Source organism: Tauraco erythrolophus, chromosome 7 (assembly GCF_009769465.1).
Source record: "Tauraco erythrolophus isolate bTauEry1 chromosome 7, bTauEry1.pri, whole genome shotgun sequence".
Taxonomy (NCBI): Eukaryota; Metazoa; Chordata; class Aves; order Musophagiformes; family Musophagidae; genus Tauraco; species Tauraco erythrolophus.
In genome coordinates this window covers 39,508,906-39,534,952 of record NC_141471.1, presented here as the reverse complement: position 1 = coordinate 39,534,952, position 26,047 = coordinate 39,508,906, and the positions used below count along the sequence as shown (strand labels likewise).

Sequence of the window (26,047 nt, the reverse complement as noted above, 5' to 3'; positions counted from 1 at the left end):
TGGGGATTAGCATGTGCAGCTTATGTGCCCCTTTTTTTGTGAGGAGGAGTCTCATTTATGTAAATTAAGAATCTCAGATTTTAAATTCATTAATATTAATGTGCAGCCCTTAAAAAAAAAAAACAAAACAAAAAACCACCACACACAAAAATCAATCTGCTTTGTCCCAGTACTGAATGACGTTGAAGTAGTTAGTGGTGTTAGACAAGCAACCTAGGGATGTGGGAAGGTGTCGAAGACTACTTTTCAAATCAGATTGGTAAACTATCTTTGTTTGCTGTGTATCACTACCTATTGAAATGGGAGAACGTAGTGACACATAGAAAACCTATGTTTTGGGGGATGTGGAGTAGGAAAAGAGTCTTGAATAGTAGTACTCTTGAATAACACATCCTGTGTTGTTCACTGTTTATCATTGTTGAACAGTTCTTGGGGAGAAAAAAAAAAAAAATTACATTCCCAGGCAAAAATGCCCGAACTGGAGATGTAGTGGATGAGTTTTGTTGCACAAGAGCAAGACTCTTAGGAGAGTATAGTAGTTTTCTCAAACCAAAAATGTAACTTTGAAACCTGATTTAAATAGTAATCTTCATGTCAAAATACATGGTTGGATACAGAATTGCACAGTAAAAGTTTGTGATGCCACATTTGAAGTTCCATAGTCACACATATTGGGAAGAGAAAAAAACTACAAGGTTCACTGAAGGGCTCCTGTGTAAGTAATTGCCATTTACGGCCTTCACTTCAGTTTAACAAAGGTCTTTCTCTGAAACTAGAGCTAAACTCAAGGATGAAATTTAAGTAGTTTCTGGATTAGTAATGCTGACATCCCTGTCTTTATTAAAAAAAAAGAGTAATCTCTACATAACACTGATAAATTCTAGCCGATTCTTAAATTTTCTTATTACCTTCATATATTTTATATTCAATACTAAACTACACAGAAATATTAGCAGGTAATAGGATGAGAAACTATATAGCCTCTTGCATCAGTGCAGCTAATGGTCTTTTACTTTATCCCTTGCAGTTTTATTTGAACACCTGTTTTTCAGAATATCGCGAATAGCAAAGATGTGATTCACATGAAGTAAATTTTCAGTGCGTAAGTTTGCAAATAGCTGTGAAGTTTGCTTAGCAAGCGTTTCTCTTAAGAGAGCAGGTGAGAGCAGTTTTGCAAAAGGTGGTGTCATGTAATGATTTTACAAAATATTGGTATTTGTAGGTTTTGACATTGACACACCGGATGACTTTGGCAGGACTTGTCTTCATGCAGCTGCAGCTGGAGGGTATGTAAAAAAGTATTCATGCTTTCATATTTAATTTTCTCTTTTCAATTCCTGACCATTCTTATTCTTTTTTATTATTTCCTCTCTGTGCTTTTCCTGTCCTCTCCCCTTGAAATTTATGTAAACATAAAAATAATTTCAAGATGGATTCTCTTTACGAACAATAAAAATAAATTAAATATTCAGCTCAATAGGTAATTATTGGAGTACAGTGTCCAAGTATCATCAGTCTTCCCTTGGGTTTATGCTTGGGGATGAGTTTAATTTTAAATTCCCATGGATGATGATGATACAATTTTTAGAATTTACAGCATTCAAAGATAGCACGCCCAGCTAAGAACACCGTAGGACACAAGGTGGAGAGCAGCAAGTTTGGGAAATATGTTTTTACCAAATCCGTAAACAAAAGATCAATCTAACTAAATTAAAAGCCATAATTAAATTCCAGAGTTTAGGTGGATGAAGTAGTCAGAACTACTTGCTCATCACTTGAGTTGTGATCCGTATTGATTATTGTTATTGTATTGTAGGTATTCTATAGCAGCTACTCAAAATTGCCTGGAAGAACTGGGTAATAAATTTCATGATACACTTTGTGGGACACAAGAACTCCATGATATTGATATTTTCATTTTTCTGTTTCAATGTTGTTTAATACTGTTAAGTAATCATTCTTAAGTCAAAAGATACTTGATAGATACATCCTTGTCGCAAGTGATTAAGGTTAAAATGCTATCTTTTCATATGAAAACACATGATTTGTGACACATCCCCTCATTCATCTCCAGTTTGGGAAAGTCACTAAGATAGTCTTTAAACAATAAGCAGCATTGTACATATGTTATGATGATTGTATTGTATTGAATATGAATTACACTAAGAAGTAAAATATTCATGTTGCAACATACATTTGGCCTTAAAAAATATACGTTAAAAACTTGCCTCTGTTCTGGAATCCTGGTAGCAAAAAGCATGTGACATCCAGGTGTTAACTGTTTATTTGCTTTGAAGAATTGAATTTTCTGTTAATTAGGTTAATGTTTATGTGCTTTATGCATGCCATTTGATATCACTAAAATTTCTATATATGAACTCAAATAATTTATATATATAATATATATAATAATTTATATTCTTTCCTGATTTTGTCCTGCAATTCTGAAATCTATTTCACATAGACAAATGTATTTGTCCAAATTTCATACAATAGTTTAGTTCCATTAAAAACAACATATGAGACGTATATGTGTAGCAGTTTTGATGTTCGCAGAAGCTGATATTAGGGAAATAAAATTTGTAATCACAAGCAATATTGCATTAATTTAATAGGAATTTGGAGTGCCTAAATCTTCTGCTGAACACTGGTGCAGACTTCAATAAAAAGGACAGATTCGGGAGGTAAGACATTCTAGATTTGCATATTGTAAAGGGCTGTTAAAAGTATTACAGAGGTAGCATACTGTTATGTGGGCAAGTCTGTGTGTTCCAGTTTAAATGATTTTAAGATACGATGTCTCTAATAAACTATGCTTCAGCATATGTTATCAGAAGTTTCAAACATATTTTGTTTATTGTGTTTTGTTAAGTAGGTGTTTAGTCTTGTTTTTAAAGACTGAGTTCCATACTCAAGTGTAATTTTTGTGAGCCTTATATCATGGATCTAATGAGTTTAAATTGCACTCATCCAAGGACATTAGCCATGTTTTCCAAATAATGTATTAGTCAAACCCATCAATCTGTTGCTATTTCTAAGCTTTTCTATTAAAAAATCCATTATTTCATTATAACTGCTTCACCATTTTCCTTTCATTATATCCATCTCTTTCTGCTTCCTTGTCTGTGCTCTGAACTCTTTTGGAATCACATTCATTTCTATTTTTAGTGTAGGATTATTTAAATTTAGATGGCATGGTCAGTACTTTTGTAATACATCATCACATCATGGAAAATATTATTTTCTAGGATGTGAACAGCAGGAATAGGTCTTGAGGAGAATGTTATGGATCCGAAGTTCTATTTTGCTTTAACTTCCACTTCCATTCTTTCCTGAGAAAGGAACAACTATCTGTCACAACTTTTGTCAATGAAAGTTGGTTTTTTTTGTGGGTTTGATTTGTTTTTTGGTTTAACGTGCATGTTATGTAAAGCAATTATGTTGGGAGAGGGAAAAGATTGAAAAGATTAAAAAGGAAAATGTAATTTTATGGGAGAGGGAAGAGGAGGGACACTTTAAAGTGCCTGACTGTCTCCTCAAATTTGAGATAATTGTAGTAACAATCTTTAAAATAGAAAATGGAATTCTGAGTCATCTAGGTGCTTTTGAAATTTTGTCTGAATTGGTTTATTTAGAGAATCGTTTATATATTTGAAGCTGGAATAAGTTTCCTCTGAGATTATGTGTCAGCATATAATTTCAAGGTTTCGTTATAAGACGACAAGGTATATTTTTAAAAGTTTTTAGCAATACCTCTGGTATGTTACTATAGTTAAAAATAAATAATTCTTGCCTCTTTTAGACAAAATTCTGATCTGTTTGTTGAAAACATCTACTTGTTAATTGTATTTTATTTTGACCTTGTTTAGTTGCTCTGCAGTTCTTAGATTTGTCCATATATTTCCATGTGGCTTGAAATTACTTAACTAAAAATAGTATTTCAAATGTAATCTTGATCTTCCTCTGTATGTTTACACAGGAAAATTCATATAAAGCTTCCCGTAATACAAAGTTTGTGCATATTTTGACTGGCAAATAGATGTCCTAGGTATTGTTCTGCATTGTTAAATGGCCCATAGAAAATGACCCCATTCTTTAATATTGTTGTGATGCATTCTTCACCACAAATATGTGTTTAAAAAATGTAAGGAGGATTTAAGTTTCATTTTATTTTGCTTTTTCTGTCTCTATAAGATTATTTTGCTGTTATTTACCATTGTACTTTTTATTTGAATGTGTACTAAAGAACTCCACTCCATTATGCTGCTGCCAATTGTAATTATCAGTGCCTGTTTGCCCTTGTGGGATCTGGAGCTAGTGTGAATGACCTAGATGAGAGGGGTTGTACACCTCTGCACTATGCAGCTGCATCAGACACAGATGGAAAGTAAGTGACACGCTTTGTACTAAAGCCTTTCTCCTTGAAACATTTGAGCTGTGAATTTCGTGTATGTTGTGCCTTGAGATTTGCCAAATGCATTTTTTATATTTTTAAAGATTAAACTTGACAGTGGATTGTTCATTATATATAAAATATTTTATATAACAAATATTTCTTAGAAAAATTAACAATAGTAAAATGTATTGTAATGTTTTGGTTATGTCCTTTGTATAATGCAGATGTCCAAATTCAGGAATTCATGTGGAACAGTGTTTCTAATCCCACCTGCTGCATAGTGGTTGAGTAAATGTCGTTCTGGGGGGTTGTTATGACAGTTGTGAGCAGTGGGGTCATTTTGCTTTAAAATCAAATTCTGATGAAGGATGGTGTGTTTTCTGGAGGGTTCTAAAAGTTGCCCAAAAATCTGTAGTTAGTCAGAAGTGCACTGTAAAACAAGGCTGTGAGTTACGGTAGGTCTACATCAGGATAGCAGTTAACTCTACATTTCAATGTAAGATGCTTTATCCATTTGGTGTTTGATGAAACTGTTCATGTTTGGCATTACAATTCTGTCTCGTTAGTGTAAATTTTTGTGAAGTAGTTACATTTTTATTGATGAAATGTATCCAGAAACTTTCATAAATCTATAAATGTCTCTTGCATGCATTTATTTTGTAAGTAATGGTTATATTTAACATAATTATTAATGACTTAAATGCTTACATGCAAAGCTTACATAGATAACACAAAATTGATGAGGTTACTTAAGCTCCAGACGCTGTATATATTGAGGAGACTTGAGAGGGGTACCACTTGTGTGTGCGCACACACTCACATACACAGGTCAAAACATGGCATTTCAAGTGCATACAGTGACGCCTTCACTGGAAGAAGGTGCTGCTTAGTACCATATCATGTTGTTTTAATTCAACACCTTTTAAAAGGTGAGGTAGCAATAGGGAATGAAGTGGCATATAACTTACAGATTGAGTTTGGAAGGATAAATGAACAATACTTCCATGGCAATTTAACTAATATTTAAAGTACATCCTTTTTAATGTAAAGCTAAATTTCAGAACAAAATTGTCTGCTGTTTTTTAGATGTACTTTCAATTCCTGCTGCAGTTTGCTGAGATAATTTTACTTTAATTGCCCTCTTACAAGTTGAGCTAGGATTAATTTTAGCTTCACAGTTGCTCTGAAAACCTCCAAACTATAATGGTTCTTCTGATGACATCGTTTTGCCATCTGTCTTGCAAAAGGCATGAGCAAGAATGATGATGGCAATACTGCAGAGCTTTGGGAGATAACTCAAAGAATCGCCTCTGGAACCCGCACAATATTGCCCTTCTGATTAACAGTTGGCTCTCTGGAAGACAGGCTGCAAAGCAGAATGGCCTGAGGAGAAGCTTTTTATATTGATGCATCAAGTTGATTAGTAACAGCTGGAAAACCAGTACTGCTCAGCTCATATTCAAAACAGGAACAAAGCTAAAAATGATTACTGAGTTGGAATGTAAAGCCTGGGGAAAAAATGTTAGGAAATTATCTATATAGAAATTCCAAAGATATTTATGTGCATTTTTATAGTCTTTGTTCAGACATCTTTAAAGACAGATTTTAGGGACAAGGATGTTTTTTTGAAAAATATTTTCGTCTTTGGAAGTGTTTCTTTTGTATCTTTAACAAATGCTTCCGATCTGGAACAAACACCGGTAAGCCTCATTTTGACAAGACTAGAGAGAGAAACATGGTCACAGAATGAGATAAACTACACAGCATCTTAGGGGAGAAAAAGCATGCTCTTTCTATGTTAGAATTATTTAATAGGCAATATATCAGTAAATAAAGGGAAATAAATTTACTTTATCTGGGCTTTCAGAAAGTTTGATTAATCTCCTTTTAAAGAGGCCTGTTGAGGACAGTGAAGTATGCAAAGTTAATCTCTTTTCTGGATGAGAAGGAACAGCAAAAATAATTATCTGTTTTACATTGGAAAGAATGAGTACTCCAGGATTTTTAGTGGACTGCTTCCTGCAGTGTATTTAATGTATTGTGCTTTTTGTGAGCACACAAATATAGAAACTACACACGTACAGAAATTTAGATAGCCAAGGCCAGTGATGTTTAGCGTTTATTAATGAGCCATGAATGTTAATACAAAATCATTGATTAAAATTAGCAAAGAAAGTTAGATGGTGAGACAAATAAAATGTAGGGACAGTAATTCTCACTTGATGAGACAAACTGACATGTCTTTGGATTCTCAGAAATCTCGTCCCGTTTCAATACAAATAAAACCATGCAAGCATGGTTGCCATTAATGAAATCCAGGCGTTTGTTTACTGGGCAAATAAAACCCCAGTTAGTTGGTAAAAAACATAAATGTGCTTTACAGGTAGCTTTTTATTAGATACAAGGAACTTGTAAAGTTACTCACATCTTGTGTTACATATGTTATTCTTTAAAACTGGAGAGTTTCTACCGTTTCCACTACCAACCTAAGCCCTCTTCTCCTTTATGCTGGACAGAAAATGATGGAAGTGAGAGTGCACCTTGGTATCACTCCTGTTCTTCTCAGCTTTGTAATGAGACAAAGTACTTTATAATTAGACGCTTCCTTGTTTCATCTTCACTCACCTGGTTTGTTACTTTCAATGTTTGTCTAGAAAAGCAAATGTCAGGTCTTCACATCAGCAAATCACTATTGTCCACATGAGGTTATCAAGCCCTTGACCCAGTACAGCTGTCTTACTCATGTTGAAATGTGTTTCCATTTCATCACAGCTGCTACTGGATCTCATTCAAATGATGAACTTGCACTGTTCCATCTGCTGACTCCAGGCCCAACCTTGAAAGACCTTATGAAGAGTTTGGATGTTGCAGGGTTGTGCTGTCTTCCCTTGGGAGATGGCTGCTTTTGTAGAATTTCTGCCTGTATTTCTCCAAGGTTTGAATGTTCTCCAGGATTTTGAATGATCAAGTTTCTACTCTAAACAGTATTGATCAGAGGTCATGTTAGGGTTCCTGGCTCTTGAATCTAAACCACTTATATCCTACTGCAAGTTTTTCACATGACGTCACAGCATAGCCATATCATAAAACTACAAATGTTGACATTTCCTTTAACTTTCTGCCAAATAATTTCCCTTGAGATAAATGAGAACTAAAACCCTCATATTGTCAATATATCAAACTGGCCTGTTTATCATGACTAATACTGGTAATCTGTGAGACCTTTAGATAAACTGTGCTAAGGAAGAAAGATTCCAAGCTGGATTTGACAAGATAATATATTTTTTAGCTTCACGTGCATTTTATTTAACTGATAAAGGTGAAATATTTCATAATCCCAGAGAGGAGAAGAGATGGTGACCTGTTGTACACTTCAGAAGACAAATGACTTCATCAGCAAGTTCAAGGTCATGATAGTGACAAGCTATAACCATCTCTGCATTCCAAGGGCATGTCTTTGTGCTTCTTGACCTACAGAATTAATCTTTCCAGCTATAATATAAAGTACATGTTGTGTACAAAGTAGCTTCACTTAAAGATGTTCCTAGACTATTAGCAACATTCTCCTGTCTGGATTTGCCGACAGTTGTAACAACCCATTTTAGAAGGATTGGAATGTCACTCTCCTTTGCTGGACTTCTACCTGATGAAGTCGTCATACAGAGGTTGGGCCTTTGTAGACTTTCACCTGCCAGATTTTATTTAGCTCGAGTTCAGTCTTTAGAAAGCCCTTCTTTTTTGCAGGTTACGTTCCAAGTCATAAAAGATATAATTGCATTTGAATGTATGACTACTACCTCAGTGATGTCTTACCTGTGTTTTGGTCACAGAGCAGCATGTAGCTTGATGGTATATTTCACAAGACTTAAAAATCTCACTCCTCTCTGGAATGGTTGTTCCCTTAGCTGCTTGGTGGTCCTTTCCTGAATGGCCAGGCAGTCCTTCAGAGAGACCTACCCATTCCATTTTTCATTTTTCTCTATTGTAACAGATGATCCTTTATAGGCAGAGAGCACTTGGGGAAATTGTGGATATCTCAGGGCAAAAAGACCAGTAGTTTCTTACCAGTGTTCTTGAGTTCAGAGCTGTGTAGAACAGATGCAGAGCTTTCTGGTCTTCTCTTCAAAAATGCTGTGCCCAGGTCTCAGCAGACAATCTAATCACAATATGCAGTGTTGCCGAGTGGAGTGTCATTTTTGTCTTTTTTGTTCCCTGCTGAAAGAAAATGATCCAGTCATTCAGTGTACTAGCAGATGGTTTTGAATCAGTTCAGCTTTGGTGAACCCAGACTGGGAGATTAGATCCAAGGATCTGAAGTCCCATCTGCCTTTTATGAAGCACCAGGTGTTCTGTTCTTAAGTCCAGTAGACATATGAATTAGATGCAGTCTTGGTTCTGTTATCAGATAAAATTTTAGGTGCAATTTCTCAGATCCTGAAGGTTCCACCTAATGTAGGACATGAGGAGACCGTCTTAATCCTAACTGAGCAAACTGAGACAGATTAAGTACCAGAATCGTTTTAGTCTGGTAATAATAAATCTAAAATCTCTGCTCCTTTCCTATTAATTAAAAATTTTAGAGGCTCTATATAATATTGCTCAATGTTTATGTAGATATTTGGAGGCGCTTATCATGGTCTCATGAATACATTTGCAGAATAACCTGATGTTATTCTGGGACTGTTCGTTTCTCAGCAGTCTTTATCCTGTTACCCTGAAGCTCTCGAAGCTGAGCTTGTTATGTCAGGTAGTTCAGTCTAGATCAATGTACCACTTTGTTCTCTGGTGGCTGCTGCTTCAGAGTTCTCATTATTTGTAGGCTTTGCAAAACGTTACTGAAATGATAGGCGACATAAAATTATGAATAAGTAGGGTTATTGGTTGGAATCGCTTAGTGTGCATGCATGTAGTCCCTTAGAAAAATAGGGAGAGGGAGCTGACTTTTTCTTTCATACTCCTGGCTGAGTGTCTGTGGTTGAAACTGTGCTGATCATCTTCTGCCTTATCACTTTGTGTAATGAAAGTAAAAAAAGGTAAGATGTAAGTATGCCAACAGCTAAGTGTGTGTTTACTGTACAAATAAATCAATAAACTAGTGTCTGGTAGTTGAAGTGTGTGTGTGTGACTCTTGGATACGTAACCATGAAGAACTTGGCTATTGGTTCTCTTCCTCCTGTATTAAGTGTACAGAAGAAAGTACTGATCCAGAAAAACATACACAAATAGTAATCATTTATAGTAACAAAGGTAACTGCAGTTGTATTAGCTGGGAGGAAAATAGCCATGAAACACTAGTTTTATCCAAGTCAGATAATTCAGAGGATACAGGGTGTCTGCAGAGAAGGATTCTTTCAAATTCTGGAAGCTTTGTGATCGACCTTTAACATTTGGTGTAATGAGTTAGTTGTTCTCTAGTCCTAGCCAATATTGTACATTAAATCAGTGTTCCTGTGTGCTGTATTCTATTTTTCCAATTGAATTGGAACAATTTATCACATAGCATAAAGTTAAAATTCAACATTTAGACATATGGTTGCGTATGTCAATTCAAATAGGTGCCTGGAATACTTGCTAAGAAACGATGCCAATCCGGGGATCCGAGACAAACAAGGATACAATGCAGTTCATTATTCAGCTGCTTATGGTCATCGCTTATGTCTTGAATTGGTAAGAAAACGTATCATAGATGAAAGCTGTAAGAGCTGCTTTTCGAGTATGATGCAGAGGCCAGGGGATTCCTCCACCTTGGTTCTTCATCTGTAAGCTAGGTCAGTAGTGGTTTTCAGCCCCTGCGAGGATAAATATTTAAGCACTTGGTACCCTTAAAATAGGGGCAAAATGCAAAGCTAAGATGGTAGATTCTGGCTTGAAAAGATAATACATTCTGAGATGAAGAGATAACTGGTTGAGGATGTGGGATATTAGTTTGGATTTGCTTTTTTAAATTTAGAATACACTGCTAATTTTTTTCCTGATGGCTGAAATAAAATAACCATGGGTTATCCCACTGAGAAGTCTTGAGATTATTTCACAAATGTCATCTGAAGGAGCAAATCAAAATTTAGGGAAAACCTGTAAAGTAAGAGTGCCTTTTAAAATAATTCATGTAGTTACAGTGACAGTTAAAATGGCTACATAATAGAATTTTAGATAATAAAGCCTCAAGTAGTTTTTTATTAATCCCCTTGCAAAAATGTGTATGTTATTTGATATGCTAATTTTATCTTCTCTGTGTTATACAACTTAGTATTTTTATACAAATTATACTTTTATATTCAAATGTATTCAAACATGAATTCTGAATGTTTTAATTGCAGATTGCGAGTGAAACACCTCTGGATGTTGTAAGTGTATATTATTTCTCAGTGTTACAGTACTACGGTACAGCAAAAGGAAACACCTAATTTTAAAAATATGGCTTATTTTTAGACTTATTCAACCATTTCTTCAATGCATAGATGTATTATTTAATTTCACTTGTAATTTAGATTTAATTGCAATTCAGAACTGTAAAATAGAAAAAAATTTTCACGCATTTTTATTTTTTTTGCTTAAACATTCGTAGGACCATGTTATAAAAGTGTGATAATGACTTAGTGATCTGAATGTATTTGGTGTTCTTCAAACGTTTTGAATGTTTTAATTCTATTAGTGTACTAAAATATAGTCTTGAAAAAGACTCAAAATTAGAGCTTTATAACACATCTGAAAGTAACATAGAAATGTATACACATAGATATTTTAATCCTATTTTATAACACTTGTGCATTTTTGGGGGTCCGTTTCTTCTCTTTGGAAAATGTTTTTCTGTTCTGATAAATCAGTCCTGCCTTCTGACTTTTCATGTTGTTTTCTTGCTGACTTTTCACCTAATCTAATTGTTTACTTGTTGTTTGGTTGGTTGTTTTTCCTACTACTGCTGTTCTCACCTGCCCTCGTCTTCCCTTTGTATGCATTTCACCTATATTATTTCATATGGCTGCTTCAGGAAAAATGATTTTAGATTAGTTTCTGATTTAATTATTGCATTGTTATGAAAAATTAAACAACTATGCTTGGGAGATGAATATGGGGGAGGGGTTGCAGTCATTGCAATTCAAACTCTTTGAAAGATTGAAGGGACTCTAGAATTCCTAAAGAAACTGTGATCCTGTATTATTCTTATTTTTCTTCCTTTATTTTTCAATCTGTGGATGCTGGAAACTGTAGCAATTATTGCTGGAAGGTGAGGGGTTTTTGCACTCACTCTGACTTTTTCTCTTTGTTAAGCTAATGGAAACATCAGGTACTGACATGCTGAATGATTCAGACAACAGAGCACCTATAAGTCCACTGCATTTAGCTGTAAGTATATAATTTTTTAGTGATGATAGCTCATCTAATTGCATACAGTTGTTGACATAGGTTTATTCATTCTGGATTTTTTTTTAAGTAGTTCAATAACAATAAATGAAACACAAAAATACATACATAATATTCCTGAATGAGGGCAATTTTTGCATTTCACTTGAAACTTGCTTCATGGAACAGCTTTCATTTGGAATTTTCTGATTAAGATATATGTTGTAATTTATACTAATGAAACTTTTAGAAGATTTGTTCTATAAGTAATGATGACTTCTTTTCATCATCATTGGTTAGTATGAGAAGTGTTCATCTTTAATACTTTAAGAAAGATTTGCACAAAGAGTAGTGTAGGAGAGGACTTGATGAAACTGTCTATAAAAATATACTCAAAATACAGAGTAACTAGCACAACATGTAGCTTTCATCTTTTCACTGGACTTCTAGCAATTAAAAAACCACAATGTACTTTCTGAAAATAGCCTAAGTCTCATGCAGTACTGTTGTGGTTAAACCCCAGCCAGCAACGGGGGTTAAAGCACCACCCATCCACTCACTCATTCCCCACTGCTGGGATTGGGGAGAGAATTGGAAGGGTAAAAATGAGAAAACTTGTGGGTTGAGATCTAGACAATTTAATAGGTAAAGCAAAAGCCGTGTGTGCAAGCAAAGCAAAGCAAGGAATTCATTCACTACTCTCCATGGGCAGGCAGGCTTTCAGCATCTCCAGGGGAGCAGGGCTGCATCACATGTAACAGTTACTTGGGAAGACTAACACCATCACTCCAAACGTCCCTCCCCTTCCTTCTTCCTCCAGCTTTATATGCTGAGCATGACATCATATGGTGTCCTGAGTTTGCCTGGGAAAGAGTTAACTTTTTCCATGGGAAGCTGAAGGTGACACAGCCAAGGCAGCTGACCCATACTGGCCAGGGAGCTATTGGATACCATGTGACATCATGCTCAAGAGTATATATTGGGGGAGCTAGCCAGGGGAGGTGAGCGGTGTTCGCCTGAGTTCCAGGTTCCTCATGATGACCAGTTGTAGCACTCGTTTTGTGTTGTTCTTGCAATAGTGTTATTGTAGTTATTACCCCTTTTTGTTTTTCTTGTACTGTCCTATTAAATTGCCTTTATCTCAAGGGCAATTTTAAATTTTTAAATTTTTTAAATTAGTCGTTAACTATTGTAACTACTTATATGCTGCATCAGTAGCTCTTCCACATGTTAAAACAAAAATACTATCTTCAGAGTTTCATGTATGTAATCCTGGTAAGAAAGGGAAAAACATGAAAGATGTAAAAACCAAAGAATTTTCTTATTCTTGTAGGCCTATCATGGCCACCATCAAGCCCTGGAAGTGCTGGTACAGTCGCTGCTGGATCTCGATGTAAGGAATAATAATGGAAGGACACCATTGGATCTTGCTGCCTTTAAGGGACACGTGGAATGTGTAGATGTGCTCATTAATCAGGGAGCATCAATCTTGGTGAAAGATTATGTTGTCAAGAGGACCCCAATACATGCTGCAGGTATGTGCTAATCGCTAACCTCTAAAATTTCGGCTTTTGAAGTGGATCGTCTTTGCATTGACGTTCCAAGGAGTGTTGTTTAGGAATAGATGATGACTTTTAAGGTATATGCTATGCTGAGAAAGGTGTAACAAAGCAGTTGCGGGTAGAAACCAGTATTAACCAAACAAACCGTTTTGGCTCGAGGAGTGCTGTTCCACACTGCTCTCAGAAGCGTGCCTTGTCCTTGTCCGTTCAGCCAGCTCGGCTAGCTGTTCTGAGGGGTGGCAGTGACGTGTTCTCCTCGTCTTTCACGCAGCCCAGACTGTAAGCCAAATTTAGATACATGAATTGTGTTGCCTGTCTTGGCAGTAAAATACTTCTAAAAATGACTGGAGTCTTGGAGAATTTTGTCAGTTTGAGAAAAGTTGTGAAAACTGTACTTCAGTTTTTTTCCAAAGATTTAAATGACTCCTGAATGTTTTCAAAATAACAGCAATACTTTGAAACCTATAAACCTACCTTTCTCAAAGTCTAGTGTTCATACTATATTGTTACTTGTTTCCTCTCTTCGAAAACAGGCTTATTTAAATTGATATTTATAGTTATGGTGTTATAGAAATGTTGCAATAAAAAAAGCATTATGTACAGAACATTGTCATTCTAACCACTTAATTTGTTGTCCATGAGCACAAGCTGTATTCTTCTATTTGATTTAGCTTCTCCTAACTTCTATTAGCATTTCTGTTCGCTAGAGAAGCATGAATTGTCACTGTTCTTGTGTGGACTGAATACAGGAGCTGTATGTCAGAAATTATTTCCCCTGCAATAAGCAATCATTATCTTTCATGCATTGCATTTAAAGGTGGTTTCTCAATATTCTGTTTCTTTTCTTTTTCCTTTTTTTTTTTTTACCTTCTTGGTTAACTATTTCTGTGCATTACATTTCCTTCCCCTCTTTCTAAATGTGATCTCAGTTATTGTTTCATAACTATGCACATGCTACACTTGCTAACAAAATCTGTGTATGATTGGGTAGGTATGTGTTTACCTGTGCCTTAAAACAAGCAAAAATTACACTAAAATTACTAGGTTTAATCCTTCTTGTGGATATTGTATATATTCTAATTATAGTTAATGGGTGCAACCTCATTTATATCTAAAAAACAAATACCTGTTGTCAACTAACAGTTGCAATCAATTACTTTTAATACAGTTGAGAATGCTTGATTTCTGAAATAATTTTCTACTTTTCATATTCTTGTTTTTAATTTGTTATAACAACGGTAAAGTTGTGCAGTGGGTTCTCAAGCTAATAGGCTTTAGTCTGAGCAGGTTACCATTCTGTTTGAGCTGTGTACTCCAAGGCAATTAATGTAAAACTCATATTTTTATGATGTTTTACAGCTACGAATGGTCACTCAGAATGTTTGAGGCTATTGATAGGAAATGCAGAACCACAGAATGCAGTGGACATCCAGGATGGAAATGGACAGTGAGTTTAAACAAAATATACATTGTGTTCTTCACAAGTTATTGCATTTTTTATAAAAGGAAAAAGTAAATATTTTACATTGGTGATTTTTAATTTATTACGTTCAAGGGGGATGATATTGGAACTAGGACAAATGAGACTCTGTATTTTGCAATAAACATAATGTTGGTAGTGAAAAATGTTCTTGTTCAGCTGGGAGGAAGCTAAAATGTGTCTTACTGCCCAGATCCTGAAAAAATGGATTCTACTTTGTCGTGGGTTAGGCTGCTCCAGCAACTATACCCTACGCAGTCCCCTCTCACCCTCCCACACCTCAGGGATGAAGGAGAGAATCAAAGAGGAAAAAGAAAAGAGACCCGAGGGTTGAGATAAGAACAATTTACTACCACCGCTACCAATATATATATACACAGATATGTACAAGGATAAACATATACAAACAAGTGATGTACGGTGTAATTGCTCACCACCCCTTGACTGAGGCCCGTCTCGTTATGAAGCTGCAATCCCGAAACGGATAAAACTCGATACCGCGATCCCGGATGAACGTGAGGCCCCGAGACAGAGAGCGAGAGAGAGAAAAAAACCACTCTGAGAGCCCAAAAATCAGAGTCCCGAAGGGCAAAAGCCCTTCTTTCCAGCTGACCCTCACTTTTATACTGGGCATGACGCTGCATGATATGGAATACTAATTGGCCAGTTTGGCCCTCAATCTTAAGTTTAGGTACAAATTGTAAGGAGAGTCATGGACCCCCTTGTCCCAGCTATGCTCCCCCCTTATCTTGTTGTGCTCCTGCACACTGGCAAGAACCCGGCAGGCTGAAAAGTCCTTGAGACCTCAGTGCCAACTATAAACATCAGCTTGATATCAGCATTCTTCTCAGAGCGAGCCTCTGAGTAAAATCAAAACACGGAGCTCTTCTAGCTGCTAAAAAGATGAGCTAATCCTGTCCCAGCTAAAACCAGGACATGGTTACTTAATCTAGACTTCAGAATTAGGTGATATTAATTTATTTTCTTGAATCTAAAAAGATGAGTGGCATTCTCAGAGTGAAGGCACTGCTAGAGAATATCATTGATGATGTGAATTTTAACAGCATTTTCCAGAAGGGTAATAATTGTTATATTTCAGTTGAGTGCTACTCTGTTAATAAGAATTTCCATGTAGATTGCACTTTATTTTACTTTGCTTAGGACTCCGCTGATGTTGTCAGTTCTCAATGGGCACACTGACTGCGTTTATTCACTCCTTAACAAAGGAGCAAACGTAGATGCCAAAGATAAGTGGGGAAGGACAGCATTACATAGAGGGGTAAGAGAATATTGCTTTTCTGTCCTTTCCAGTTTTATACATGCTAATTTCAAGTACGGCCTTAATATGTCATGTTAATTAATTTCTCATTATTCTCATTTTGCCAATCTTAGTTTTTAATTTTCTTTTTAGTTGCTTTCAGAAGGCTAGCTTTTGCCTGTTTGCTACGTAACCTCAGAATTCTCCTGGGCTTCTAGAGTCTCTTAATCTTGCTGTAAAGTGTTGACTGGAGAGGCCCCAGAGTACAGTGTTTTGTTATGAGGTGGGGGTACTGTTAATGGGTGGAAGAAAACTGATGCATGCCATATGCCAAATAATAATTTTTTTTCGTAGTCTCTGCTAGTTAAGACAATTGAATGAGCCCTAGAGATTAGCAGGTCATTCAGTGTTATTCCAAGAAATCATTCTGTCATCAACGTCGTAATACATTGCTATTTTTCCAACAGAATGACTGTTTCCAGGAATAAAAATAACAGTGCTTATTTTGTTATTTCTTTAAAACATAAGAAATTGCCTGAAGCGTGCTTGCTTTAGTTATGCACCTTGGCTTATATACGTGAATATTTGCAAACTTGCTGTTTCTTTTCTGTCTCTCACAGGCAGTTACCGGGCATGAGGAATGTGTGGAAGCGTTGCTTCAACATGGTGCTAAGTCCTTATTACGAGACTGTAGAGGCCGAACCCCTATACACCTGTCAGCTGCATGTGGACATATAGGTGTTCTAGGAGCTCTTCTGCAGTCAGCTACTTCTGTGGATGCAGTACCTGCAATAGCAGACAATCACGGCTACACATCACTGCATTGGGCCTGCTATAATGGTAAAATACATCACAGTTAAAATACAGGTCCAAATGTATTTGTTGATACCGAGATAGAAGCGATTACTACCTACAAAAGGAACATACAGAGTCTGTCCTCTTTCAGTTCATGTTAGTCAATGTGACAATATGACAGACATGGTATGTTTATTTATGTTATAAACTGACTTCTTAGTTTTATGCCTCAAGAAGTCTTTCAAGAAATTCAGCATAGTACCTGTGAATAGAAAAGTGCCACACATCCCAAAAAAGTAACCTTCACACGAGTCTTGGGAGGAGTGGTTTCAGATTAAATCTTTTTTTTAAACTCCCTTCAAATCAACCTTGATAGGCAAAAGAAGCTAAAGTATATAAAAGTGTTTCAATAGGATTTTTTTTTTTTCTTCACTGATACTTTTCTTGGATTTGGGCGTGAGAGAGGCCTTAAAAGATAGGAAACTCATTCAGCAGCTTTGCCAAAGATTTTGTTCTATGTGTTCCTTTTTGACATAGTAGAGGTTCTCCTTTATTTCACGTCCGAGTCACACGATAGAGGAATACCAAGAAGTAAGGGTTTGAAGCTTCACTTTACTGGTTATTTTTAAGTGAATGACTAACTAGACTGTCTTCACAGCTGAAGAAACTGGGTAAAATACACTGATAATTTAAACTAGAATAACATCTCTTTATCACTTTCATAAAATAAAAGTCTTACAGCTTGGACTGTTTTCAGAGTGACCACAATGTCTGAATAAAACTGAACTGAAATATGCTTGGTTTGTAGAATGAAAATTTGACAGGACTTGTGAAAATTCAAACCTTCAGACAACAGTGAATGTTGAACTAAGGTTCTCTGCATATATGCATCAAAGATCAAACAGTTACAACTGTTAGCTACCTGTACAGCAGTAGGCTATGGAATTTTGAAAATAATGGTATGATAGGTTGAATGTGTTCTTCTTAAGCTTTTGGTTTGGCTATCGAGTTGATTTTTCTTTGGGTTTAGCAAGGCAGTGGAACAAAAGTAACCCTCAAACAGTGGAGATGTTTTCACGTAGATTAAGTGGTGAATGTATAGAAGAGTTTGAAACATGGAGGTGTAAAGTGTTCTAAATGTTTTTCAGACAGCATGAGACCTCTCCTAAATTTCATAAAGTTTACAGTGTCAAATGTCAGTTCAGTTTTCAGGATTCTAAAAACATCTTCATTCCTAAACGTAGCCCTATCGAATATAACCAGTGCGTCATTGAAACTTTCAAGTGAAATACTGCTTCATCTAATTTAAATACATATTTTTAATTGTAATCCATAAATAGACCTTTTCTCTTTTTTTTAATACCTAATTTTTACATTTTAATTAGGTCATGACAGTTGTGTAGAGCTCCTCCTGGAACAGGAAGTTTTCCAGAAAATGGAAGGAAATTCTTTCAGTCCGTTGCATTGTGCTGTGTAAGGAAGTGCAAAATTATTCTTCATAGATTTCATTGCTGTATTTAACACAAGATTTATCATTCTGTAAATAACAGCCTGTTTAATTCATTATAGGATAAATGACAATGAAGGTGCTGCAGAAATGTTAATTGATACACTAGGTGCTGGTATTGTAAATTCAACAGATTCAAAAGGAAGGTAAGAGCATAAAGGCGCAGTTGAAGAATGTTTGTAATAGTTGCAGTGGCTCTGCTAAATTCTAAAATCATTTGGGGGCTTTGTATTTACATTAAGTCTCCCTTCCCCATGTTTTGAGTCTTTGAAGAATTTGTTTTTCATTCTGTGCTGGAAATAAATTTTAGATTTTAAAAAATCCTGTTCTGATTCAATAAACTGAAATTTACTTTGTATTACATAGGCAAGTTTGAGCATGTTTTAAATTGTATAACTTTGTGGATAGTATTTTATGCATTTTCTTTTCTGAATCAAATCATATCTCTATTATAAATGACATAGAAGGAAATACTTGAAACTTGGAGATGACTTTCTAAAGACAGCAGTCACAACTCCAGCAGTACTGATTTCAAAGGCTCAGTGAGAGGGACTGCCCAGTCTTTTTCTGTGGGATCACAGTCAGCATGGTCCTTTGAATAAAGTGGAAAACGTGGCTCAACATGGCCATATTGTCTCTTGATCTGTTGTAGAACTCCTCTTCATGCAGCAGCTTTTACAGATCACGTTGAGTGTCTACAGCTTCTGCTCAGTCACAACGCTCAAGTAAATGCTGTAGATTCTTCTGGGAAAACACCTTTAATGATGGCTGCAGAAAATGGACAGACAAATACAGTTGGTAAAGAGAAAGCTTTATATATTTCTGCTTTTGATGTGTGTTAATCCTACTATGGGTAAAGTTGCCTTATAGTTAACGTTCTTGTGGATGTATTTTGTCAAAATTATGTTTTCATTTTGCGCAAATTTAAGCCATTAAGACTTCAAGGAATATGCTTCTAGTTAATACAAATCTTTATTTCCCCAGAGGTGCTGGTTAGCAGTGCTAAGGCTGATCTGACTTTGCAAGACAGTTGTAAGAACACAGCACTCCATTTGGCTTGCAGCAAGGTGTGTGCGTAGTCTGACTTATCGGTGCCGACTTTTGTGTTATCAAGCACTGTTGGCAAATATTATCTTGTTACTTTGAAAAGGCATTCAAAGCAATTTCGGAAGAGTATTTGTTATGTGACAGATGTTTGTTCTTTATCAAGGGTCATGAAACTAGTGCCTTGTTAATACTGGAGAAGATTACAGATAGAAACCTCATCAATGCCACCAACGCAGCCTTGCAAACGTACGTATCGGCAGTGAGTGTGTTTTACAGATGAGTTTTTGATGTGTCTCTGCTAAAACCAGTATCTTGCTCATAAAGAGGAATATTTTTCAGAATTTTTTCCCAATTGGTTCAATTTTGATTGAATTGCTTAACAGGTACCAAGAGGTTAACTGACTTGAAGTGAAATGGCGTTTTGTTCATACTTAAAGTTCTAGTTTTAGCTCAGTGAAAGAGATGATAAAAAAATCTTACAGTATTGTGATTCAGGGAATCCCATGTGGAATTACGGCAAATCACTGAGATTACCTGTAAACCAATATTTTTTTATTTTATAAATTATCTAATTTTTCAGTTAAAATTCACTTCACTTAACAACTCATTGGAGACAAACTAAGACTTGCTCTTCAAAGCTACCTAATAAAACACCTAGCTGAAGTATGCTTTTATTCTTCAGCATGCTTTCTGTTAGGAAAAGATACCTATTGCTACTAGGATGAAAGACTGTTTTCTATTAAATACTACGGAGAATATAACATTCTTAATGCTTCCTGAAGATCTTTCAAGTAGAATTAAGCCTATTTCATTAGCCCAATCATATGGAAGACTTAAAACTGTGGTGGTATGTCATACTGGACAATATATTTCAGGATGGGCTATTAAAAGGGCTCTTCTGCATTTTTTTTCATTTTAAAGAATGTATTTGTGTTATAGGCAGTATTTGACACCTGATAGGTATCTGATTTATGTACATGAGTTGTTAGATTGCTTAATAATGCTATCACAAACCATTCAGGAAAAAAAAAACACAGAACTTGTAAGCAACTTTTGTATTTCTTTGGCCTTGCACCCCTTTTGGAATCTGTCGTGTTCAAACTCCTACAGTTGTTCCAACTGTTCTCAGAGATCCACCTGAACTAAGGAGTTAAAGACAGTAAGACTTTTTCCTCTGTTCTTGCTGCTCACCGTGGTGCACCTCAAGCAGTATGAAATAACCAGAAAGCAGAAAAGGGATTCATTGCCCCATTTCTAACTTGAAGGGGGGGAAGTCTTGAGAGGAGGAAAAGCAAAACCAAGATGGGAACAGAAGTGGGAAAGTATGCTACCACAGGCTCATCTAATTCCACCTACATATCTTGGCTCATAGAGTCTGATCAAGAGACGTTATGGGGAAAAATAGGTACATATTCACACCTCCATGAAATGTTTATATAAATTTCAACATTTTAACAGTTGTTTAAAGTATTACTGGTTTAGCAAATGTTTTTTAATAACTAAACTGACTTTCTAAACAGCTTTCATCATAAACAATGTCCTGCTTTGCCAAGATAAGCATTACAATTGTTGGGCTGTTTTAATTACAGTACATTTTTCAGTATACCTGGTGTGCACTAGTTCTTGAATTTTAATGTTTTAATATAAGCACCACAGATACAGCTTCTCCTATTTCTATCTTTTCTATTTCTGATCTCTAAGTAAGGTACTTGTTTCCAAATGAAAATTTAGTTCACAGTTAATTCAAAGTTTTAAGAATCTCGAAATGAATGAAGAGCAATAAAAAGAAGAAGGGAAGTAAGCCGATTATTCTATTTCCGGCTGAGTGGTGGGGGGGTTTTATTTAAGCCAGTGGGAACCAATTTTGAAAAACTGTTGCATTTGAAAAAGAGAAAATTAGAATGTTTGAGGTAAAGCTACACTTCCCTTGATAGATCAAGTCACCGCAAGACAGGGTTATGGGTAATAGTTTGAGGTTCTGAAAAGTAATCTGTTTTCCTGCTTCATGCATTATATTGTAAAATAATTCTTTCATTTCCAGTCACAGTGGAATATAGTAAGTTTCTAAAAGACAGGTTAATTAAATGCTTCTGCATCTCTTACAAGCATTTACATGCAATAAAATGACTGCCATTCTGCTGTTACTATTCTAATGATTATTGCTAGTGACATGGAGTAACTCTCAGATGCGATGATGTGTGTTAGAACAATTAAGTGAAGGGTTTATCGACAGTAAGTAACAGAGGTTTGTAAATTTTTAACATGATCAAGTTAGCAAGCAGGCAGGTCTCTTCCAGCAGCTACTTCCCCTGTGTGGTGCAATTGTTAGTGCACAATTGTTACTGTACAGTTTCTTTGCAATAAGAAAATACATTTGCTGGTTTTCCCATCTTAGTTATTATATCTACAGTATTTATATAATGTGTAAGTAACATACCAGTATAAATACTTCCATAATCATTTAACTAGATGCAAGCTACCTATCTTACTTAATATCTTGTTCTAAGGTTTATATACCAGTTTGCTTGTCTTCACAGACCTCTGCATGTTGCTGCTCGGAATGGACTAACGGTTGTAGTTCAAGAGCTTTTAGGGAAGGGAGCAAGTGTACTTGCTGTAGATGAAAATGGTAAGAATAAATTTTACTTTATTTCCCCATAAGGAACTGTGGTTTTAAACTCCGCTCACTGAAAAGCTGGGACTCTTTGGGAATTTTGTATAAGCCTTGAAGTAGGATGCCCCATAGGAAAAAATGCATTGCGTTGGTGATGGGTCATTTTAGCAAAGCAGCAGAAATTAAGGGGAGTGAAAACTTTCAGAACAATGCAGGTCCCAGTATAGAAATACTTGGTTTGCATTCGTAGTTTTATAATATATACACTATAAATACACTAGCTCTGGCATACTAGAAACGGTTAAAAAAAAAAAAAGTAATGTTCAAAGTAAAATAGAACTTTCAGCTGTTAAAAAGCTGGATTGAATTGCCGTTCATTTTGTCTCGGTAGGTGTACCGGGGTTAGTTTGTAAAAGCAAGTATGAATTACAGATCCGTTACTGGTCTCAAGCTTCTGGCTCTTTGGAGTTTTTTGGCACATATAAGTAAGAAAAGTAACTGCTTTATCACACAGAATAAATCCTATACGTTTTAAGAACAAAAGAAAATTAGATCTACTGACTTCTTATTTGCATAGTTTCTTGTAAGAAACCGGTGGTCCTCCAAAGCTGTGCTTTTAAGAGCATAAGAGCTCCTGTTCTTATGCCATACCCCAATATGTCTTTTTAATATAAGCAGCAGTTGGAGTTAGGGGGCAGGGTGGGGGGTTGTTGGTTGGTTGGTGGGGTTTTTTTTCCCCAGAAGGGATGTGCCTAATTAATAGTTTTGATTATATTTCCAGTTTGGAAAGTTTTTCCTTTCCTAATGATTACTGTGACTTTCTCTGTGTGTTTCTCAAATTACTCTGCTTAAAGTGACATGGGTGATTCAAAGATCATTCCTTTCCTAAAGTAAGTTACAGGGGTAACTGCTAAATGAAACTCCCTAAAATTAAAAGATTGGGAAACATACCTTTTTGATTTTTGTTTCTCATCACAAATATGCTAACTGGAGATGTTGTTTGTATTTTTGTGGGCTTTTCATGTGCAGCCAGCCAGTCCCTCGTTAAGGTGGATCTTTGACATAACAAAGAAAAAAGTTGGTTTTATAGAAGTCAGTTCTGTGGCAGCCTGGGGATCTATCTGCAACATGTTAAACAACATCTTAATTCTGCTAAAATTTTAAATTTTAAAGTAACTCTGAGTGCTACCTAATCTAGTTCCTCACTGTGGTTCTTAACTTTTCTTTCTAATAGCAATTGTTTTGTTTATAAAATGTTAAACAACCTTGAGAATATTCGTAATGAATTCTTTTTCTGTTGGATGGAATGTGCCAGCTTAAAGTACAGTATGTGCAAAGTGATGAATACTTTTGGGTTGTGAGAGAGCAAGGGAAATTGTCACAGGATTTATCAATCTATTTCACCTGTCACTGTAACTTTTTTCTTAATTCTTAGAACTATTAGTATGTCAGCAGGCTTGCTAAATCTGTTGCAAAAGTTTTCTCAATTTCCATATGTACTTTTTATATTAAATGGAAAAGCTGGCAATAGCGATAGCCAGGTTCTGCTTTAGGTCTACTTCTCTTTGATTTTAGCATCTACTGCTAGAGTGTAAGTGTTCCTAAAGAAAAAAAAAAACAACATACATTTATTTAATTCTAATAAATAAAAATGTAGGAAAAAATGAATTTTTTTTATTATTATTCGAAAGGGTTGAGAATGATTTATTCATTTTGGGGGGTGAAAGCTACCTGTTTAGCAAAGCAGACTGAAGAAACAGACACTGAAATATTTTGCATCGCAGCATTGACATTCTCTTACTTCAGCATAGCTCAGATAAGTACAGTGGTCTGCCACACAAGCTTGGCATTTCAGGTAGAATTAGATGAAATTGCAGGTAAAGTTTGAGTTAGTATTTTACATGGATGGATGTCTTGATGTATGGAACATGTTAACCAGCAGAACCTCAGCTGTTAGTGAGCCGCTTTTTGTCTTTGAAGTTGTCCCTTTCTATGAAGGCTGCATCGAGCTTTTCTACAAGCAGTCTCTATTTGTGTCTGTATCTGCATAAAACTACTTAATAGTTCTCTGCTGCTATATCTGGGCTACAGAAAATTACTGAAAACATGAGCTTTAAAAAAAACTAACATCATTCCAATCTCTGCATTTCAGTTTATCAATATTATATCTAAAACTCTAGATTTGAAGCCATACTGCTTTTGTTACAGAGCATCTCTTAATGTGGTGAGATCGCTTTTTGAAATGTTTAAGAACTACTGTCTTTGGAAAACATTTAATCCTCTTGGTTCTCACAAGATTAAATGCAACTGAAACAGCAAATTAACTGTCCAGTATACTTCCCAAAAATAGCCATGTTGAGGGTTCATTCTCAGTTCTGGATCAGTTTTCACTCAAATCTTTCAGTTCTTTTCCTGTGTTTCCACACCTGTCTTGATGAAACTTTGCCATCATTCGCATCTACAAAAATTCTGTTGGATTTTACATTACTTATGCAAGTTTACCTGTCTTAAAAGAAATTACTAGCTACTGCTTTCATTTGGCACCAGCTGAAGTTTTATTTTTGGTCACTCACTTTTCAAGTTTTTTTTGTTTTGGATTTCTTCCCGCTGTTTAACTTACTAGGCTAGCTAAATTTCCTGGTACGGTCTGTCTTTTATTTGTCATATTAATGTGCACCACAGTAATGAGAGGAGGCATTCTCTAACCCCGGAGACTGACATAGCGTGGAGGTTTCTTATTTTCTAGATTCATCACTACAGTGATGAATGGCCTTTCAAGCTTTTTTTTCTTTTTTTCTTTTTTTTTTTTAAAAAAAGGGGGACGGAGTGGATTTTTTTTTTTGTCTAGTTCTTTTCCAAGCCTTCCTTTACTCATATTCTAGTTTATATTGGAGACTTCCAGTTTTCTGGAAGGAATTTTTCCTGTAAATGCTTCTGAGATGACTCACGCCTCAGATGACTTTCTTCTCTTTCCCAAGTGTAAGACTTCATTCAGTTTATCTTGAGAACTGTCTTTGCATTGACTGCATCAATGACCTTCTGATTTTCCTGCAGGCGCCTTCACAGAAACTTTCAAGCCACAGGGGAGGGAGCAGCTCTGCATTTTGGGCAGGGGGAGCCCTGGTCTTAAGTCCATGTCCACCATTTAGGCTCTGTTTTCTGTTGTGCAAGGAAACTGCTTCATCTCACTCTGCTTCTGTTGCCCTGTCTATAAATGAAGATAGTGATTTTTTTGTTTTGTTTTGTGAAAGCTTACACAAATACAAGTAGAGATTATAGGGAACATTATATGAGAACTGCGTATTTCAGTGGAGTTGATACCTTTACCAACGTCTTATTAAAAGAACATTGGAAGTATTTATACCTATTGTTGCCCTGACATATGAATGATCAGTTTGCAGTTGCTTAAGGGATATAAAAATATAATTTGTTCTTGTAATTTTAAAATAATATAGGCAAAAATAAAATGGAGGAGGACGCAGATGTCAGTATTTCATGGTGCAAGCAGTTACTTCCTTTTGCTATGTCTAAGGCAAGAATAAAACTGTGATATTTCATTCCTAGTTATGAAAGCCAGAAGCTTAAGATCTACAGGCGAACATTAGTATAAATACTGTTTTTAGAGAACTTCTAAAAGAAGCAAGTAATCTGTTTGATCTTTACATTGGCCTTCAGTAGTTTTTTATGATGACCTGAGATGCTCAAAGGTAGCTGGTGACTGCTCATTTTTCTTCTTTGAGCTTTTATCAGATTGTGTTAGTGAAAGAAATGGTGTTGAGCATGGCCACCTTGAATAAACTTACTTTGTGGTCATCTTACCTTCAAACGATCTTCAGCAACTGTAGATATTAAACTGTGTGCATTTGAGTATCAATGCTGAGCTTTCTGTTCTGCCTGACGTACCTGAAATGCAGTATTCATCCGAGTGTAGCAAGCTCTGGCCCTTGCTTCTGAACCCTCTCAAAATGTATCTCTTCTGCAGACTCACTGTTAACTCTGAGCTGTGTTAAGTGCTGCAATATGTTACTAATAGTGAAAACATCTGCT

The 26,047-nt window shown here is 35.8% G+C and overlaps 1 protein-coding gene across 3 annotated transcripts in view; it reads left to right on the top strand.

Annotated features, from left to right (window-relative positions):
* The window catches only part of ANKRD28 (ankyrin repeat domain 28), a 130,330-nt gene that overhangs the window by 101,362 nt on the left and 2,921 nt on the right, over positions 1-26,047 (top strand). For all 3 annotated transcript variants that reach the window (XM_086614333.1, XM_009990805.2, XM_009990804.2), the window contains exons 12-27: positions 1,223-1,286; positions 2,616-2,684; positions 4,247-4,387; positions 9,952-10,063; positions 10,714-10,740; positions 11,666-11,740; positions 13,071-13,272; positions 14,659-14,746; positions 15,941-16,058; positions 16,658-16,877; positions 18,218-18,305; positions 18,402-18,485; positions 18,992-19,137; positions 19,324-19,406; positions 19,550-19,632; positions 21,924-22,015. In XM_086614333.1, coding sequence (XP_086470459.1) covers positions 1,223-1,286; positions 2,616-2,684; positions 4,247-4,387; positions 9,952-10,063; positions 10,714-10,740; positions 11,666-11,740; positions 13,071-13,272; positions 14,659-14,746; positions 15,941-16,058; positions 16,658-16,877; positions 18,218-18,305; positions 18,402-18,485; positions 18,992-19,137; positions 19,324-19,406; positions 19,550-19,632; positions 21,924-22,015 — 1,692 coding nt within the window. The remainder of the gene's footprint in view (positions 1-1,222; positions 1,287-2,615; positions 2,685-4,246; positions 4,388-9,951; positions 10,064-10,713; positions 10,741-11,665; positions 11,741-13,070; positions 13,273-14,658; positions 14,747-15,940; positions 16,059-16,657; positions 16,878-18,217; positions 18,306-18,401; positions 18,486-18,991; positions 19,138-19,323; positions 19,407-19,549; positions 19,633-21,923; positions 22,016-26,047) is intronic.